The sequence below is a fragment of the Orcinus orca genome, chromosome 9, assembly GCF_937001465.1.
Source record: "Orcinus orca chromosome 9, mOrcOrc1.1, whole genome shotgun sequence".
NCBI classification, from domain to species: domain Eukaryota; kingdom Metazoa; phylum Chordata; class Mammalia; order Artiodactyla; family Delphinidae; genus Orcinus; species Orcinus orca.
The window spans coordinates 92,899,974-92,919,880 of record NC_064567.1 but is presented as its reverse complement, the minus strand read 5'-3'; the positions used below and the strand labels follow the sequence as shown (position 1 = coordinate 92,919,880).

Below are 19,907 nucleotides of genomic sequence, written 5' to 3'. Positions count from 1 at the left end.
ATTTCCTCCTTTGATGTGAACTATCTTTTTTCCTCACCTGCCTAATTTTATTTGTCCTTTAAGACGCATCTCAACTGGGAAAAAAAAAAAAAAAAAGACTCACCTCAGCTGGCACTGTCTGCAGGAAAGTCTTCCCTGACTTGCCCAGATTGAGGTAGTCACCCCTTCTCTGGGCTCCCACCACCCTGTGTGTATGTGTATAGTGGCACTTCACACACACTACTTAATTCATTGCTTTACTTGTTTGTTTTCCTACTTAGACCAAGAGCCACCTCATCTTTCATCTCTGTATCTGCAGGACAAGGGCACACAGTCAGTGGCCATTAACGCTGATGAAGAGAGGAAGCAGGAGGAATAAAATGAATTATATTTCTATTTTCCCTATTATTTCTCTTTTCCTTCATCCTCATTTCATGCCTTCCTATTATTTCTCCCCAACTACTAAGACATCATCATAATCCTTCTCTTCTCAGTATCAATACACATCATGATTTTTAGTCTCTCCCGCGAGGTCTGAACTCTTGCAAAAATGCTGGTCCCGTGTGTGGGTAGCACAGGTTGAGGAGTTTGTTGCTCCTTAGCTTTGCAAAGGAGGGGTTTGTTGTAACAGACCCTGCATTAGTCTCGATTTTATCTTTTCTTCTGTGTTTTAGCTGGGGTCTTTTAACATGCTTTAGTTTTGCCTCGCTTTTGGTCTTAGCAGCTGGGTAAACAGACTTTCTGAAACACCCTGGATAAAATGGCAAGTTCAAGGGGAAAGTCTTCCACCTTTAAATTAAAAAAAAAAAAACTTGCTCACGGCCACAGTTGGGGAATAGTAACACCTGAGAGCACTTGAGAGGGATTGTGTTTGTGCTGGCTATGGAAAACTCCGCTGATGACAAAAACACGCAGCTGCCTTTCCAAGTGAGGCCGACAACTCTCAGGGAGCAGCATCAAACTGAATTTAGCAAGAGTGACAGAAGAGCGAGGTACATGACTGACATTTCTGGTAGGCACTTTCTAAAGAGTCTATGAATTGCAGAGGAGAATGCAAAGAGAATCACCTGATTCTAAAACACTTAAATGAACGCTTGCCATGGGCAGGAAAGTTACTTTGGGAAATTACTCAGGAAATTAATCAAAACTTAGGAAAAATACTTTGGAAGGAAGATTTTGAAACACAAGAGGGAAACTTTATGTGTATTTAGGAGAGCAAACTTGTAAAAATCCATAAATGCTTCTGTTTTCACTTTTGGATATCGAATTGGATGAAAGGGGTGCGACGTTTTGTTTTGTTTTGTTTTTAAGGAACACCATGAGTCCATCATCACTAGAGATTTTTTAAAAGTTGTCTGAAGTGCAAATTCACTCTCACAAACCCCTCTATATTTTTATGTATTTTAAAGATTTTCCAAAATAGAAATATAGGCTGAGGAAAGTGTCTATGAGCATTAAAGGGAAGTTTTATGATGTAATGTTTAATAGCAGACAACAGGGAAAAACATGGTATATTCACATGGTAATGTAGCTACTGTTACCAAAAATATGCTTTTCTATAGAAATGACAGGAAAACCACACACACAAAAAACTGTAGCATGTGCACTGTAATATGCTCACGAAAAGACAAAAAGACAATAAGTTATTAACAGGCACAGACTGTAGCTGCAATACTTTTGTAAAGCAAAATTTACAAAAAGTTTATATGAAAAATACGGACAGCTAACTTCTTAGGCATATCAAAACACATGTTTTTATGGAAGAGGTCTTAAAGAAAAGTCTTCTAGAACGTCTACAAGGTTTACTCTAATGAAAGTCCAGGCAGGCAGGGAGTTTAGTTTTGTTTTGTGTTTGAAGCCATCTTCCTTGTGCCCAAAACAGTCACTGGCACATAGTAGGTAGTCAATAAATACGTGTTAAATAGATGAGTAAGAGAAGGAGCAAATGAGAAGCATGTTCCATTGAAACTCTTGAGTCCCTAGGTCTCTTCAGGTGTGGAAGGAAGTTTTTGCTGGTTCTAAGTTGCTGGAAAACTTCGAACACTACCAGGTAGAGTATTCCCTTCAAGATGTCTCTTCAGGGTGGGGGGGAATGGGTGAAGGTGCTCAAAAGGCACAAACTTGCAGTTATACGATAAATAGGTCCTGAGGATGTTATGTGCAGCATGGTGACTATAGTTAATACTACTGTATTGTATATTTGACAGTTGCTAAGAGAGTAGATCTGAAAAGTTCTCATCACAAGGGAAGAAAAAGATTTGTAACTGTGAGGTGACAGATGTTAACTTACTAGGGTAATAATTTCAGAATATATACATATATCAAATCATTATTTGTGTGCCTTAAACTAATGCAACATTATATGTCAATTATATCTCAATAAAACTGGAAGAAAAAAAAAAAGACCTATCACCAGGTTACACAGAAAACAGAAGTTGTTGACAAGCTAACTCATTTTATGGCCAAAAACTTTCCTTTGTTTCACAAGTTTCAGAAACTCCTTTATCATAAACTCTATTATAACTTTTACAGCATGATTTTCCTGCCAACTCCCACTACTCTCTCCCTCTAGACCCACCTCCCTATATTATTCCTTTATATTGAGAAAAGGTGGAAAGGAAAGGTCATGTCAGATTGTGGAAGGCCATGATGTCAGAATAAAATAACCAGATCTAATCATGTAATTAATATAGAGCCATTAATATTTTGAATATTGGAAAAACATAAAATCATATCATGAAAATGAGACATTTTACAACATTCACAGAGACTTCTGAAAGCCCAACACATAACAGTACTAATGAATCCAGGGATATTTATTCAGAAAAACAAATGATAAGGTTATCGATGGGACTGAATCAATATCCTAATCTTCCCTGGTCATCATTGTTTGATCCACCACGGAGGAGAAGAGACCTGAGCTGGAAGAGACTGTAGAACTGCATCCCACAAGACACCACCAAAACACGTCCACACACCAGCCCAAGAGAGCAGGGACCCTGGCCTCTGGGCACCCAAGGGCCTCTCTGTGGTCTGTGTTTTAACAGCAGGATGATGATGAAGGCAACTCCCTTATCAAGTTTCCTCTCTTAAGACTACCCTCTAGTCTCTTCTTTACAAGTTTGATTCCTTAAGTCTGAATAAAGACATAAGAACCTATGGGTTCCAAAATGCTGAAACTCCCACTTCTGGGTATATATAAGAGGAGAAAGAAGAAGGTGCTAGGTTATTTAATTCACCCCAAAAAGAGAAATTTGAAATTAAACTGTTAAAGATGCTGCTAGAAGTCTGTCCACAATAGAATTCTATAACAGAATTTAGCAAGGAATACAGGTTTTAGGACACAGGAAACCAATAATTTAACTCTGTGGTTCTTAAAGTTAAGAGTGCTGGCAACTCAATAACAAGCTGACACGTATCTGCCTACGTTTTGTATTTTCCTTCGGTCCACTCTTCTCACAGCATGGATGTGATTTATTTAGACTCTCCAAGAGCTTTTGATAAGGTTCTCACAAGTGCCTGTTATTGAAACTTGGTAACCGTGGTGTGAAAGGAAAAAGTCATAACAATGAATTAAATGAATCAAAAACTGCTTGAGAGGCAAAGAGGCAAAAAGCAGAGATAAAGGGCCAATTCTCATGGGGTGAAATGTTAATGACTGAGGGCTCTCTGGCTTTGCAGTAGAATCTGAGTTTTATTTAACTAATGACCAAGAAAGGGGAGCCCAATTCTCATTCCCCTCTTCTCTGCATATCAGTCCCACACACAGAGGCCCCATTGGTTGAAGGAGGAGATACAGGCAGCATAGAGAAGAAGTGCTTAAAATCCAGGAAAAAGCAAATAGGTAATGAATGCAGACTCATGTAGAGGTCCCCAAAGGAGAAGGGAAGAGGAATAAACATAACATTAGCAGAAGTTTTTTTCTAAGAACTTTCGCTTGTTTGTTAGTTTTTTAATACAATTTTCAAAGGTTACACTCCATTTCGTTATTATAAAATATTGGCCATATTCCCCGTGTTGTACACTACATCCTTGTAGCCTATCTTACACCCTATAGTTTGTACCTCCCACTCTCCTACCCCTGTATTGTCCCTCCCCCACCTCCCCACTGGTACTCAGTTTGTGCTCAATATCTATGAGTCTAAGAACTTTGATATATCTATGCTACATGGAAACACAAGGGCATTTTCAAAAGACAAGATATTGTATTTGAACAAAAGTTCTTAATTTATTGTTTTGATGAGAGCAAATGTTCCATACTGAAGAATGGTTCACATGGGCACTGAGATCCACAAAAACCACAATCTATTCCTATAGATCGAGAACTTAGATGTAAACAAAAGTGAAACTGATAGGAAAGAGTAAGAATTATTAACTTTTTCTGAGGCAAACTTGAAAAATTGATACAGGTTTTAACAAAAGTATAACCTGACATGAATGGAATAATTTGAAAATCAAATACTCTAATTGGTCAGCATTAATCCTTTATGACTCAATCTGCCATCTTCAAAACATCAACATGACAAACTACACAGAGAGGCTCAGAAAAGCCAACAAGCTCTTGACTGAACCTCCCTTATCTCAGTTTCCTTATCTGTAAAATGGAAATAATAGAACTTCCCTCACGGGATGATTATAAGGGTTAAATGAGATCATGTATGTAGAGCGATTCATACAGTAAATGTAAAATATGATGTTGAATTATTACTGTCAGTATTTATGACAGAATAAACCCAAACACTTACATGCCACAGAGAAGCAACTAATGCAAGCTATTGTGATGTTCTTATTTGTATCATTGTTATGATGCAATACTTAGAAAGACATGTGAAATACTTTCAAACAAAGAAAAACATAGCTTTAAAATATATTTCCACTAACGAATTTTGTAAAATGAAAGATAATTATAAGTTAATCTAAATAAGCCAAAAAGAGCATCACAAAATGCCAGATAAATGCTAATAACATATTAATTCTTAAAGGTACAAACAGTAAAGCCAAGCTTACCGTGTCGATAGTATTTTAATAAGCTCTTTTCTATTCTGTACCCGAAGGTGGTTAGTTCTATACTTGGAATCATCAATCAGTTCAGGCAAATTCAAGATCTAAAAGGGAAAAAGAATTTTAAAGTGTAATTCACAAAATTTTTGTGTACCTGCCTGTGGGTACTAGTGTTCAGGACCTACCGCTCCATCCTCAAGACCATTCCTTGCTGGTCTTTATACTTCTTAACACAAGGATATATGGAGGGAAGGATCATGCAGTTAGGATGGGTCATGCTGGTGACTGGTTTTCTCATTTATAAGAAGTTTTTACTACATTTAAGCATGCACCTACATACAGGAAAACCGAAAAGCAGTTATCGGACCCCCCGTAATATCCTGTACCCATTTATGAGAATATAGGAGAAGAGTTATCAGATTCCCACAGTAAGTCTTATCTAGAGGAAACAGAGATAGAGGTACAAATTGGGTAAAACTGACCTAACTCTAAGAACCAATAACATAAGTGCAAGTCTACACTTACATCAAGCTCATAATCAACATATATCTTGTAGGTACATTCACTTATTTGTTCCACATGTAAATAAAATAGTATTATCTGTCCCAGTAGTCCTATCCAGGATGTTGTACAAGGTGCTAAAATAAAGGGGAAGCATACATACTTGCCCCAAATGCTTACCGTTAAAACAATGTCAAATTAAAAGATACTCCTCCTATAGAAGTGTCCCTATTTTTCTTTACTATGACTCCCTGAAGGAATAACAAATAGAAGCGCTTTTATATACTTCCTCTTTCGCTCCTCCTCAGTAAAGAGAAAATCTATCCTGGAAGTCCCAGTGGACATCTTGCAATTTTAACAAGACCATAATGAAAGTACCAAGTGGATTTGGAATGGAAAAGAAGTTTTAAAAAGAATGTGTGGAGGCAGTGTTTGGCACTTGTGTTGGAAAGTCAGAAGGAGCATTTATGGGCTAGGGGCAGGCCATGTGGCCTACAGAAAGCTTCACTACCTCTATTAATGTATTTGCCTTAAATATAAACACGTAATGGTTTCATTTGTTTCCCACAGTTTAAATAAAGTCAATCCATTAATCATCTTACAAAGGAGAGAGAAGTGAAGAAGATTCCCTGAAGTAAAGAGAGCATCTCAATGGTGTAATTTCTCTTTCACATGTTTCACTTATTCATTTCCTTTAGGAATAATAAAGACAGCATTACTCTCTCAGATTTTAAAAAGTGACACCACATACAGTGCCCTTTCTAGAAACCTCCCTGTCACCACACCTGATCCAAGAATTGGCCTCAAGCCTTACCCAGGAATCAAAACACACCCTCCCCCACCAAGAGTGAACAAGTCATTTCAAGAAAAAGCAAGTGCCTTCACTAGATCACATGTTAAATTTATTAATGTGGCCTCACCCAGAATACAGTGTAAGCTACACAAAAAACTACTCAGTGTTTGCGCTCAATGGTAACTGGGGTGCACTCATGTCTCCTTCTCTGAATATGGCTTATTGGACCTCTTTTCTCTTTGAAAGTTGTGTTAAATAGTGGGTAAAGTAATTATCCTTCTGTCTTCAACTATGCCAGCATTCAAAATGTTTCTAGAGAGACTGCTTCAAGAGCTGTGGTCATAACCATGCTTTAGGTGCTTGAAAGAGAATGCTGCCTGGGACAAAATGAAACAATGTAAGTGAAAGTGCTTGACATATTAAGCATTAAATAAATGTGAAATATTCCAAGTAGGTACTGTTTCTCCCCAAAGAGATAAGAAAGCATGTGTTTGTTCAAAAAAGAAGAATGGGAAAGAAGGGAGAATGTAGGGGAGGTTATCTACTTAACTTTCATTTCTTAAGGATATTCCTATTGGATATAGAATTCTGCAGTTACGGTTCTTTCCTTTCGGCCCTTTAAACATGTTGTGCCACTTCCCTCTGGGTTCTGCCGTTTCTGACAGGAAAGCTGCAGTCAACTGAGTCAGTGTTCCCCCAAATGTATCAACAATACGTCATTCTCTCTGGGTGCTTTCAAATGCTGTTTCTTGGTCTTTAGTTTTCAGTAGTAATATTTTGATGTACTTGGGCATGGATTTATTTGGATTTATCTTATTTGGGGTTTGCTGAAATTATTAAATCTGTATGTTTTTAATCTTTCACCAAATTTGGGAAGTTTTCAGCCATCGTTTCTTCAATGGCTTCAATTTTTTTCAGTCTGTTCTCTTCTCTCCTTCTGGGACTACAGTGACATAAATATTAGATTTTTTTGTTATTGTCCCACAGGTCCCTGAGTATCTGTTCTTTCTTTCATTTTGCGGAGGAGACTATCTTTTTTTCCTTTCTGATGTTCAGACTGAATAATTTCTATTTATCCATCTTCAAGTTCCTTGACTGTTTCCTTTGTCACCTCCATTGTGCTACTGAGCTCATTCAGTGAGGTGTTTGTTCCTGTATTTGGTGGTTGTATTTTTCAGTTCTAAAATGTTCATTTGGTTCTTCTTCAAATCTTCTATTTCTTTTCTGGACATTTCTACTTTTCTATTTATTTTAAGTGTCTGCGATGCTTGTTGGAGTATCTTTATAATGGCTGTTTTAAAGTTTTCATGAGTTAATTCCCACATCTGTATCATCTTGGCATTGGCATTTATTGATTGTCTTTTCTCATGCAGGTTCTGGTTCTTCATACGCTGAGTAATTTGGGATTGTATCCTGGACATTTTGAATATTATGTTATGAGCCTCTGAGTCTTGTTCAAATGCTACAGAAAATTTCTGTTGTTATTGTTTTTAGCAAGCAGTTCACCTGGTTAAGTTCTGTCTGCAAGTCCCAACTCACCTTCTATGTGCTTTGGTTCTACAGTCAGTTCAGTTTCCAAAGCCTTTGCAATTGCTTTTTGAACCTGTGCCCTACTTAATGGTCATGCTGCAACCTGGGAAGCTGTCTATTTGTTAATAGTTCTCAACATCGTCGGTGTCCTGATTAGGACCAGATCAATGCATGTGCAGCTAAGGCGTGAGCGCAGGAGTTCACAAACAACTTCATGGATCCCTTTCTGAAGCTTTTCCCTCTCTGCAACCTCTTTCTGGTTCCCTAGAGCTCCCCTCTAGTTACCCTACTCCCCAGCATACTTCCAGGGCAGAGGCCAGTCAGTGGGAGGGCAGAGGAAAAAGCATCAAGGACTCAGCCCTGTCTTTTGGGATCACAGCTCAGATACAAGAAAGGGCCCCTTCCTCGGAGTCTGGCTGCTGCTCACCCACCGCTGCCGCTACAGGACTGCTTGGAGGCTGGGGGGTGAGAAAACGAGAGGACAAAATGGGAGGATGTCCCCACTCTCTCTGACATTAGACTCCACTTTTATGCTCCCCGCACCAGGAATGAAGGGCATCTCCTGGAACTCAGCTCTGTTCCCTGGGGCCCACTCCCAGGTTTCAGGCTGTGTTCATGTAAAGGAATAATCAGAGGGAAAAACCAGCAAACATACTGCCAGTTTAGAGGTATTTCAAATTCTGGTATTCCTTCCCAATTTTCCTGCTATTACTTACTTTTCACAGTCCTCATACAGATGTTCTGCGCATTCTGTACAGGTTTTATCACTGTGTTCCGTGGGTGGGACAGGGAGAAATGTGCTTACTCCATTTTACCCAGAAACAGAATCTCCACACCTAATTGCTAGAAAGACCATTTATTAAGTTCATGCTGTGAGCCAGGGACTGAACTAAGTGTTTTACTTATCTAATCTAACTTTTAAAAAACCCCAAAAGTTATATATTAGTATAGTTATGTATTATAACCTTCCTTTCATCATGAGGGCACTGATGCTTAGCAAAGACTAAGTGCCTTTTGCCAGAGATCACCTGACTGGTTCCAAGATTCACAGAATGCCCTAGAATTCAAATGTCCTCAGACCACCTGCTCTAAAATCAACTATAGGGCCTGTTAAAATTGAAGTTTCCCGTGCCCCACCTCACATACTAAGTCAAAATCTTTGGGACAGGGGCTCAAGGAGGTTTCCTATGCATGCTAAAGTTGAGAACCAATGTATATTGCCTCCAATAAAAGAAACTTTCAGTCTATATGACTTTTAAAAGGATGTCAGTGTATTTCAAATAGGAATGCCCATTAGTGTTGGCATCAATCAGCTTAGAATAGCTTACATGTGCTCATGTTCCCTACCCTTCCATATCATGTTAAGGGACATAAAATAGGGTTTGTTATAAGCCAAGGTTCACTTTATGTGCAAGAAGATTTTCTGAAGCCCAAGCCTTGAACCCAAAGCTCTTACTGCCACTCTGATCCCTGACAGTAAGAGTATTCTAATAGGGCCCCTCCCAACGAAGGTATTAGTCAACCAGTATATCAAACTCTCTTTTGGAAACAGATTGGGCGTAAGTAAATTCTACTCATTCGTCACAAACAATACTGCCACATTTCTCCCCAGGAGGTAGAGCAGCCCTGTCTTTCATGATGGACTTTACGTGGCAAAAGAATAATTTTGATACGCTCATTGTCTAACTTGGGGTCCTCCACTTCTACAAGGCCAGCCTGAACTATAATACCCTCCGTAATAGATAGAGCTGAATAAAAAGTACCTAGAAAAAGCTCGCTTACTATATATGGGAAGGGGGAGAACCTTGCATCAAATAAGGAAACAGATGATTTTTTTTCCTTAGAAAAGGTTTTTAGGACAAGTTTACATGTAAGGGTATAATTATGAAGGTGAAAAACTCAAATCAGATTGCAACGTTTGCTGAAGATGCCTAGTAAATGATGTAGATAACAGTAAAATCCTATACACATAAAACTTTTCTTCTGAGGATCTCAAAGAGTTTTATAGACATTGCCTTAATGGCTCATAACAGGGATTATCATTCCTGACTCACATATGGGAAAAACAAGGTCAAGTATGCCATCCTCCAAGGCCCTCTGCTAGTCTCCTTTTTAAAAAATGTGTCATAACACACCATAACAATAAGTCATATTTTAGTACTAAAACTGATGGCAAATATTCTGCTTTGATATAAAAATCTTTTTCAAAAAAAGTTCTTATGGATATTTATGAGGAAGTTCAAAAGTTTTAAATTGATCAGCAGTAATGAATCAAAAATAAAAAGAATTCAGTGCAGCTATTTTCAACAGTGAAGAATATATCAACCAGTAATTTCTACCCCCTCCCCACCCTGATTCTGGAGAGAGAAAACTCCAAAACATATGGCCCAGGAAGAAAATCTGTCCTTGTTTATAGCAATGAACTGCCTTTTACATCTCTGCAGCTAGAGTACGCAAATGACTTCACAGGCAACAGCTTCCGTATGTTTTATATTTTTAACATTGACCGTTCATAATAAAGGTTCTTTGATCCCAGATCAAATGTTTGAATCAATTTTCTCTACACTTACTCAGAGTCACCATTATAAAAGCTCCCCTCTTTCCCACCTCAGATGTTCCAGCCCTTCCTGCAATTGGAACTATCTCCATTTGTCACCTTCTCTGCGGTACTTCCCACCCCTTTGCTGTGGTTTTTAGCTGTGCTCGTTAACCTCTCATACGAAAGAGGCACAGCAATAAATAATTTTTGTACATAATAAGTTAACTGCAGTAAATAAGGTTCCTCTAAGGAATTCACAGGCATCTTTATTAAAACTGAAAGCTCATGGTACAAGGAAAAAGAAACCTTTCCCAACCAGTAAAAAATCCTCAACAGGTAAGGCCTTTCTCTACATGTAAGAAAAATAAACTTTTTTTTATATATATATATATATATATATATATATATATATATATATATATATATATACACACATTTAAACTAGATTATTTGCCTGGGATTAGAACTCTAAAAAGTGAACTGAAAACTAAAGCCTTAAATAAAAACAAAAGACCAGAGTCTGGATAAATGATAAAAACATCAAATTGAAAAAAAATGTCCAAGCAAGGCTAAAAATTGAGAATATCTTCAACATAAAATTACTTTAAATAATTCCAAGGCCTTTATTTAAGGCCTTGTTTAGGAACAACATTTTTGTTTTCTTGTTTTTTTAGTTTTTGACTGTGTTGGGTCTTCATTGTTGCACGTGGGCTTTCCCTAGTTGCAGCGAGCGGGGCTACTCTTTGTTGTGGTGCCCGGGCTTCTCATTGTGGTGGCTTCTCTTGTTGCAGAGCACGGGCTCTAGGCCCACGGGCTTCAGTAGTTGTGGCACGTGGGCTCAGTAGTTGTGGCTCGTGGGCTCTAGAGTGCAGGCTCAGTAGTTGTGGCACATGGGCTTAGTTGCTCCGCGGCATGTGGGATCTTCCCGGACCAGGGATCCAACCTGTGTCTCCTGCACTGGCAGGTGGATTCTTAACCACTGCATCAGGGAAGTCCCCAGGAACAATATTTTTAACATGACAATTGCTAAAAACTTAAAACATGAATTTTGCAAAAAGGTACTCATTAAACAGACTAATTTGAAGAAAAAAATTAATTTTCTAGTGGTAAGAAAATAAATTTGGTAGTAGAATAACTATATTTGGGCCTAATTATATCTTGTGGGGTTTGAAAAAGGAGAAGAAAAAGAAAGAAGAGAAAAAAATCTTTTTCCTTCCATATCTTGGCTATTATACGTAATGCTGCAGTGAGCATAGGAGTGCATATATCTTTTCAAGTTAAGTGTTTTCATTTTCTTCAGATATATACCTTTAAGTGGAATTGCTGAATTGTATGGTAGTTCTATTTTTAACATTTGAGAAATCTCTATATTGTTTTCCACAGGGGCTACACCAATTTACAATCCCACCCACAGTGCAGAAGTGTTCCCTTTTCTCCACATCCTCACCAACATTTGTTGTTTCTTGTCTTTTTCATAATAGCCATTCTGGACAGGTGTGAGGTGAGATCTCACTGTGGTTTTTATTTGCATTTCCCTGATGATTTGAGATGTTGAGCACCTTTTTTTTTTTTTTTTTTAACTTACTACTATTGGTTTATTATAAAGGATACAACTCAGGAATAGCCAAATGGAAGAGATGCACAGGGCAAGGTATGAGGTGGGAGGGTGCAGAGCTTCCATGCTCCACTACCCTCCCATCACCTTGCTGTCTTCACCAGAAGCTCTCTGAATCTTACAGTTCAAAGGTTTTCATAGAGCTCAATCTCCAGTCCCCTTTCCCCTTACTGGAGGTTGGTAGGTGGGGCTAAAATTTCTAACCCTCTAATCACTTGGTCTTCCTGGTGACCAACCCATCCTGGGGCTACCTAGAGACCCCACCCTAAGTCACCTCAGTAGCATAAACACAGGTGTGATTGAAAGGAGCTTGTTGTGAATAACAAAAAACACTTCCATCATTCAGGACATTTCGAGGGTTTTAGGAACTCTGTGTAAGAAATCGGGGACAAAGCCTAAATATATTTTTGTGTTTTACCACTTCATAGAAGTAGAAAGAAAAACCCACTTCTATCCTACCACCCAAATATGGTCTGTATTAGCATTATGGAATACTTCCAGGCTTTTTTGTGAATTTTGAGTACTATATTTATATTAGCATGGCAAACATTTTATGCTAATATTTATATTGAAAAAACATATTGCTATTGCTTTATGAATGTCACTCAGATCTCATCTTAATGTTATTTCTTCAGAGAGACTTTCCCCTGACAACCCAGCCACTATTTTAACACAGTAGCCTATTTTAATTCTTTGCATGGCACTTACCATGGATCATTTTGGAGTTTTGTTTATTTATTTATTATCACTCTCCCACTGAGCATCTTTCATGTACCTTTTAGCCATCTATATGTCTTCTTTGGAAAACTGTCTATTCAGAACTTCTGCCCATTTTTTAATTGGATTGTGTGGGGTTTTGCTATTGAGTTGTATGAATTCTTTACCTATTTTGGGTATTAACCTATAATCAGATATATGATTTACAAATATTTTCTGCCATTCAGTAGGTTGCCTTTTCATTTTGTCAATGATTTCGCTTGCTGTGCAGAATCTTTTTACATTGATGTAGTCCCACTTGTTTACTTTTGCTTTTGTTGCCTTTGCTTTTGCCAATAAATCTTCACCAAGACTGATGTCAAGAAGCTTACCACCTATGTTTTCGTCTAAGGGTTTTATGGTTTCAGGTCTTATATTGAAGCCTTTATTCTATTTTGAGTTAATTTTTGTATATGATGTAAGACAGTGGTCCAGTTTAATTCATTTGCGTATGACTGTCCATTTCCCACCACTATTTATGGAAGAGATTGTCCTTTCCCCATTGTATATTCTTGGCTCCTTTGTCATAAATTAACTGACCACATATGAGTGAATTTAGTTTTGGCTCTCTATTCTGTCCCATTGATCTGTGTGTCTGTTTTTATGCTAATGCCATACTGTTTTGATTACTATAGCTTTGTAATATAGTTTGAAATCCAGGAGCATGATGCCTTCTCCCTGTTCTTCCTTGTTCTTCTTTCTCAAGATTACTTTGGCTATTTAGGGTCTTTTGTAGTTCCATATAAATTTTATAATTGTTCTATTTCTGTAAAAAATGCCACTGGAATTTTGATAGGGATTGCACGGAATCTATAGATGGCTTTTGATAGTACTGACATTTTAACAGTATTAATTCTTCCAATCCATGAGGACAGAATATCTTTTCATAATATCTTTTCATTTATTTGTGTCTTCTTTAATTTCTTTCATCAATGTCTTACAATTTTCAGTGTATGGGTCTCTCACTTCCATGGCTAAATTTATCCCTAGGTATTTTATTCTTTTTGGTGCAATTGTGAGGTTGTTTTCTTAATTTCCATTTTTTATAGTTTGTTATTAGTGTACAGAAACACAATAGATTTTTGTATATTGATTTTTATATCATGCAACTTTGCTGAATTCATTTACTGTTCCAATAGATTTTTGGTGGAATCTTTAGGATTTTCTAACTATAAAGTCATGTAATCTGCAAGTAGAAGTAATTTTACTCCTTCCTTTCCAATTCTGATAACTTTTCTTTCTTTTCCTTGCCTGATTGCTCTAGCTAGGACTTCCAATTCTATGTTGAATAACTCTGGTGAGAGTGGGCATCCTTGTCTTGTTCCTGATCTTAGAGGAAAAGCTTTCAACCTTTCACCACAGAACATGATGTTAGCTGTAGGCCTATTATATATGGCCTTTATTATGTTGAAATATGTTCCTTCTATACTTAATCTAAGGTTTTTTATTATGAATGTTGAATTTTGTCAAATACTTTTTCTATGCCTATTGAGATGATCATGATTCATTTCTTTCATTCTAATAGTATGATATATCACATTGATTGATTTGTGTGTGTTGAAACATCCTTGCCTCCCAGAAATAAATCCCACTTGATAATGGTGTAAGATCCTTTTAATGTATTGTTGAATTAAGTTTGCTAATATTTTGTTGAGAATTTTTACCTCTGTACTCATTAGGGACATTGGCCTGTAGTTTTCTTTTCTTGTGGTGTCCTTGCTGGGTTTGGTATCACAGTAATGCTGACCTTGTAATATAAATCTGGAAGTGTTCCCTCCTCTTCTATTTTTGGAAGAGTTTGAGAACAACTGGCACTAATTCTTCTTTGAATGTTTGGCAGAATTTACCAATCTGGTCCTATACTTTTGTTTGTTAGGAGGTTTCTGATTACTAATTCAATCTCCTTACTAGTAATCAGTCTCTTCAGATTTTCTATTTCTTCATAATTCAGTCTTGGAAGGTTGTACATTTCTAGGAATTTATTCATTTCTTCTAGGTTGTCCAATTTGTTGGCATATAATTGTCCATAACAGTCCCTTGCAATCCTTTGTATTTCTGTGGTATCAATTATGACACCTCCTCTTTCATTTCTGATTTTTTTTTTTTGAACCTAGCTAAAGGCTTGTCAATTTTGTTTACCTTTCAAAGAACCAGCTCTCAGTTTCACTGATCTTTTCTATTGTCTTCTTAGTCTATATTTCATTTATTTCCGCTCTGATCTTCGTTATTTCCTTCCTTCTACTAACTTTGTTTGTTCTTCTTTCTCTAGTTCCTTGAGGTGTAAATATAGGTTGTTTATTTGAGATTTTTCTTGTTTCTTGAGGTAGCCATCTATTGCTATGAACTTCCCTCTTACAACTGCTTTTACTGCAACCCATAAGGTTTGGTATGTTGTATTTCCATTTTCATTTGTCTCAAAGTATTTTTTAAACTTCTTTTAATTTCTGCATTGATCCAGTCATTTTTATAGTTGCATGTTGTTTAATCTCCACACATTTGTGATTTTCCAGTTTTTTTCTTGTAATTCATTTCTAGTTTCATACCATTGTGGTCAGAAAGGATGCTTGGTATGACTTCAATATTCTTAAATTTATTAAGACTTGTTTTGTGGCCTGACACATGATTTATCCTGGAGTATGCTCCATGGGTACTTGAGAAAGAATGTGTATTCTGTTGCTTTTGGATGGACTGTTTTTATATATCTGTTTAGTCCATCTGGTCTAACTTAAGACCAATGTTTCCTTATTAATTACCTGTCTGGATGATCTATCCATTCATGTAAGTGGGGTAGTAAAGTCCCATACTATTATTGTATTGATGTTTAGTTCTTCCTTTAGCTCTGTTAATATTTGCTTTCTATATTTATGTGTTCCTATGCTGAGTATGTAAATATTTACAAATGTTATATACTCTTGTTGGACTGACCCCTTTATCAGTATGCAACGCCCTTCTTTGTCTCTTACCACAAAAGTCTATTTTGTTGGATATAAGTATTGCTACCAGAGCTTTGTTTTGGTTTCCATTTGTATGAAATACTTTTTACATACATTCACTTTCAGTCTGTGTGTGTCCTTACATCTGAAGTGAGTCTCCTGTAGGCAGCATACATATGGGTCTTGTGTTTTTATCTATTCATCTACTCCATGTCTTTTGAATGGTGAATTTAGTCCATTTACATTTATGGTAATTATTGATAGATATGTACTTATTGCCATTTTGTTAATTGTATTCTGATTGTTTTCTAGTTCCTCTGTTCCTTTCTTTTTCTCAGAAAAACAATCCTGGTATTAAAAATCCCTTTAAAATGACTTTTCCCTTTTTGTTTGGACTAGTAGACAGGTCAATTTTTAGCATAATTTAAGCTACTATGATTCTTCATTTAAAAATACAGCCAGAGGGCTTCCCTGGTGGCGCAGTGGTTGAGAGTCTGCCTGCCGACACAGGGGACACGGGTTCGTGCCCCGGTCTGGGAAGATCCCACATGCCGCGGAGCGGCTGGGCCCCTGAGCCATGGCTACTGAGCCTGCGCATCCAGAGCCTGTGCTACGCAACAGGAGAGGCCAAAACAGTGAGAGGTCTGCGTATGCAAAAAAAAAAAAAAAAAAAAAAATACAGCCAGATACATCAATTTTACAAAACCAGAGTGCTAATTTAGACTCTATCCTTAGGATTTGTAAGCATAGAAAAAGCATACTTTTAGGTGCTAACACAGGAAGTCTTGAGTATAGACTTAGCAACATTGCTCTAGGCAAAACTGAATTTTCCTGGCTTTGTGCAAAATGAATTGTTGCATATATTATCCACCCATCCCAAATATTATAGATTACCTTGCACACAGTAGCAAACTGTTGGTTATTTCCTGCTCCAACTACGAGATATCCATCCTTGGTTTTAAAAGCCTAAAATAAATACATACATACATAATTATATAATTTTACATACTGAGAATACCACAAAAATTGTCTTTAATTTTTCAAACTTTTATATAGAATCCTTGTTCTAAAGTAATGTTATTAGTTAAATCAATATCAACTAATTAGTATATTTTTCTCTTATATTTGCATAGTTGTCATTTGAGGTTTTCAAAGCACTTCCCATCTCTTCCACTAACTGTTATATCATTGGAAGAAGGGGGGAAAATGTGTGACTTAGAAAAATAAAGAAAATACTGGATTTTCATAACATCAAATTCTATATTCATTATAGTATGGATTAATGTTGGATTTTCCCCAAATTCTGTGTTTTGTTTGTTTCCAGTTTTTCTCATAGGGCAAAAAGAATGACAGTACATTGTTTTCTACAAAGCATACGAAGAATACATGGAAAAAAGGAAGGAAATAAGGGAGGGAGGAGAGAAGGAGGAAAGAAAGGAGAGTGGGGTGGAAGGAAGATGAGTAATGGAGCTATATTTCTGTCTTTGAAAATCTTAGATATAAACTTTGGGGTAATTTTCACTTTCTAGTAAGTGAAAAATGACACACCTGGACCTCGTGTGGCCTTATGTATCTGAGAATGCCTGTTCCTTTTAGGAGACATGGTCATTTGGTAAAAGCTGGTAAAAGCCAGAGACATATTAGTGACTGATGCCTCCACCTCCCATAGCCTTAGCCCCATGGAGTACTTTGCAGCCTCCCTGTTCCACATTTGATCACAGTGATGGTCGGAGGAAACAAATTTTACCCTCAGAAGGCCTCATTCCTGCTTTCTTTAAGTAAATGAGTTGTTTTAGTTTCCTCTCTATGTAAAACTTGCTCTGTATCCTCAACTACTTTTTCTTCACTTACTCCTGCCTCTGAGAAAGATAACTTCTATCTTCCTTGGCACATCTTACTCCTAGGCTAATGACCTTAGTTTTACCTTCACTCACATCCTTCAGAACCCTGCTCAATTAACTTTTATGTCTTCATTTCCACTGGATCCTTTTCTTCTGCTTACATGTAAGCTCGTGCTTACACTAAAAATATTAGAAATAAAATAAAATTTGGGGCTTCCCTGGTGGTGCGGTGGTTAAGAATCCACCTGCCAATGCAGGGGACACGTGTTCGAGCCCTGGTCCAGGAAGATCCCACATTCCGCGGAGCAACCAAGCCCGTGCGCCACAACAACTGAGCCTGTGCTCTAGAGCCTGCATGCCACAACTACTGAGCCCGCAAGCCTAGAGCCCATGCTATGCAACAAGAGAAGCCACTGCAATGAGAAGCCCATGCACCGCAATGAAGAGTAGCCCCCACTCACCGCAACTAGAGAAAGCCCGCGCATAGCAACAAAGACCCAATGCAGCCAAAAATAAATAAATAAATAAAATAAATTTTTTAAATAAATAAATAAAATAAAATTTGCATCAATCCCGACACCCCTCTCAAGCTATCTTGAAATTTTCTCCCTTCCCTCTATCTCTAAATAATATTAAAGTGCCAGTTCTTCACCAACCACCACATTCCAATACCCTTTGTCACCAGGATTCTTATCCTAACACTACACTGAAATAATTCTTTCTTGACCCCTCTGTATTATTTGGTACTGTTAACCATACCCTCCTTCAGGAAAGTGTCTTGTCTCTAGGCTTTGTCTGGGTTCATCTCCAATCTCTCTGACATGTTTTCCACATGCCCCTTTTACAGGATTATCTTCTCCTAACCTTCAGCATTACTTAAGCATCTGTATTTGGTCTTTTACTTCACTTGCTTCTTATGGTAGCCACTAGCCACATGTGAGTATTAAATTTAAATAAACTAAAATTAAATCAGCCAGTCACAAAAGACTACAAATTGTGATTCCATTTATACGAAATGTCCCAAATGGGCAAATCAATGGAGACAGAAAGATTAGTGCCTGCCTAGGGCTGAGGAAGTTGGGGAAACTTGGAAAGTGACTGCACTAGTACCGGCTTTCTTACTGAGGCAATGAAAATGTTCTAAAATTCACTGTGGTAATGGCTGCACAACTCTGTGAATGCACTAAAAACCACTGAATTGTACAGCTTCAATGGATGAATTGTATGGTATGTGAATTATATCTCAATAAAGCTGTTATTAGGAAAAATTAAGTTATCAGTTCAGTTACACTGACATACTAGCTACATGTCAACCATTCAATAGCTATATGTGGCTAGTGGCTGCCATATGAGACAGTCCAGATAGAGAACATCACAGAAAGTTCTGTAGTACAGTGCAGGTAGACTCAGTTGGTTGACTGTATTTTTTTTCTTTTATTCTTCCTATACACTATGTGGTATCTGAAGAATTGGAGGCAATTAATAAATGGTTATAAAATGTTAATAAATCACTCAAATGGTTGCTTCCGTATAATAGAGTTGTAGCTAAAATGGATCTCAAGCAAAACACTATAATCGGGTTTTATTCTATTTACATTTTTGCTTGATTTGGAAATTAATGCTACTGAGATATTACATGAACCATTTTAAATGTTTGTATTCCCTTATCCACCAGGCAAGGGAATATAAAAGCAAAATTAGTGTTATACCTAATGCATTAGTGTTTCTTAAACTGCAGAAAGGAGGTCTACAACAGAGCTATGACAGAGGACAAGGATTTTGAGCAGAGATGTCTCAACAAACCACTGATAATTACGAAGTTACATGGGTTGTTTGTTGGCTTTCTTTTTTATGGGGAAACGTGAGTTGGGGAGTGGATAAGTAATGTGAAGTAACAACGTGTGTTGCCAAGTATAACATGAAGAAAGGTTTTCAAAATTTTGGATCAGTGACATGTTCAATGAGTTTACATTTTGGGGGGTGTTCATTTCCTTTTAATTAATAAAGAAGTGCCTGTTTCTTCCTTAAGCCTGAACCATAACATGAAACATATTTTTACCAATATAATTTTTTTTTAATTTTAAGCAGAGGTAATTAGTTAATGACCATTGGAAAGTAAATACTGAATAGCAGCTCAGCCACCAGGATATAATTAGACTAAGGCTCACCAAGTAGATTTATTAGGATGAAGGTAAGATTATGAGTTCTTTACATGATTATTTGTTCCCTGTTATTATTGCTACAGTGTTTATTTAATAAATATATTTTAAATAAGAATTTTAAAGTACTATATTTTGCTATATACTGAATGTTTATATCCTCCACAAATTCATATGTTGAAATCCTAACCCCCAGTGAGATGGTATTAGGAGCAAGAACACAGCCATCTCCAAACCAGGGAGTAGAGGCCTCACAAGAC

General features: G+C 37.2%; 1 protein-coding gene across 5 annotated transcripts in view; it reads right to left on the bottom strand.

Annotated features, from left to right (window-relative positions):
- The window catches only part of SUGCT (succinyl-CoA:glutarate-CoA transferase), a 683,662-nt gene that overhangs the window by 436,961 nt on the left and 226,794 nt on the right, over positions 1-19,907 (bottom strand). For all 5 annotated transcript variants that reach the window (XR_007479090.1, XM_049714567.1, XM_004263495.4 and 2 more), the window contains exons 10-11: positions 16,542-16,613; positions 4,987-5,084 (exon numbers count right to left, since the gene is read on the bottom strand). Coding sequence is in view for 4 of the 5 variants with exons in the window: in XM_049714567.1 (XP_049570524.1) it covers positions 4,987-5,084; positions 16,542-16,613 (170 nt within the window). In the remaining variant the exon portion in view is untranslated. The remainder of the gene's footprint in view (positions 1-4,986; positions 5,085-16,541; positions 16,614-19,907) is intronic.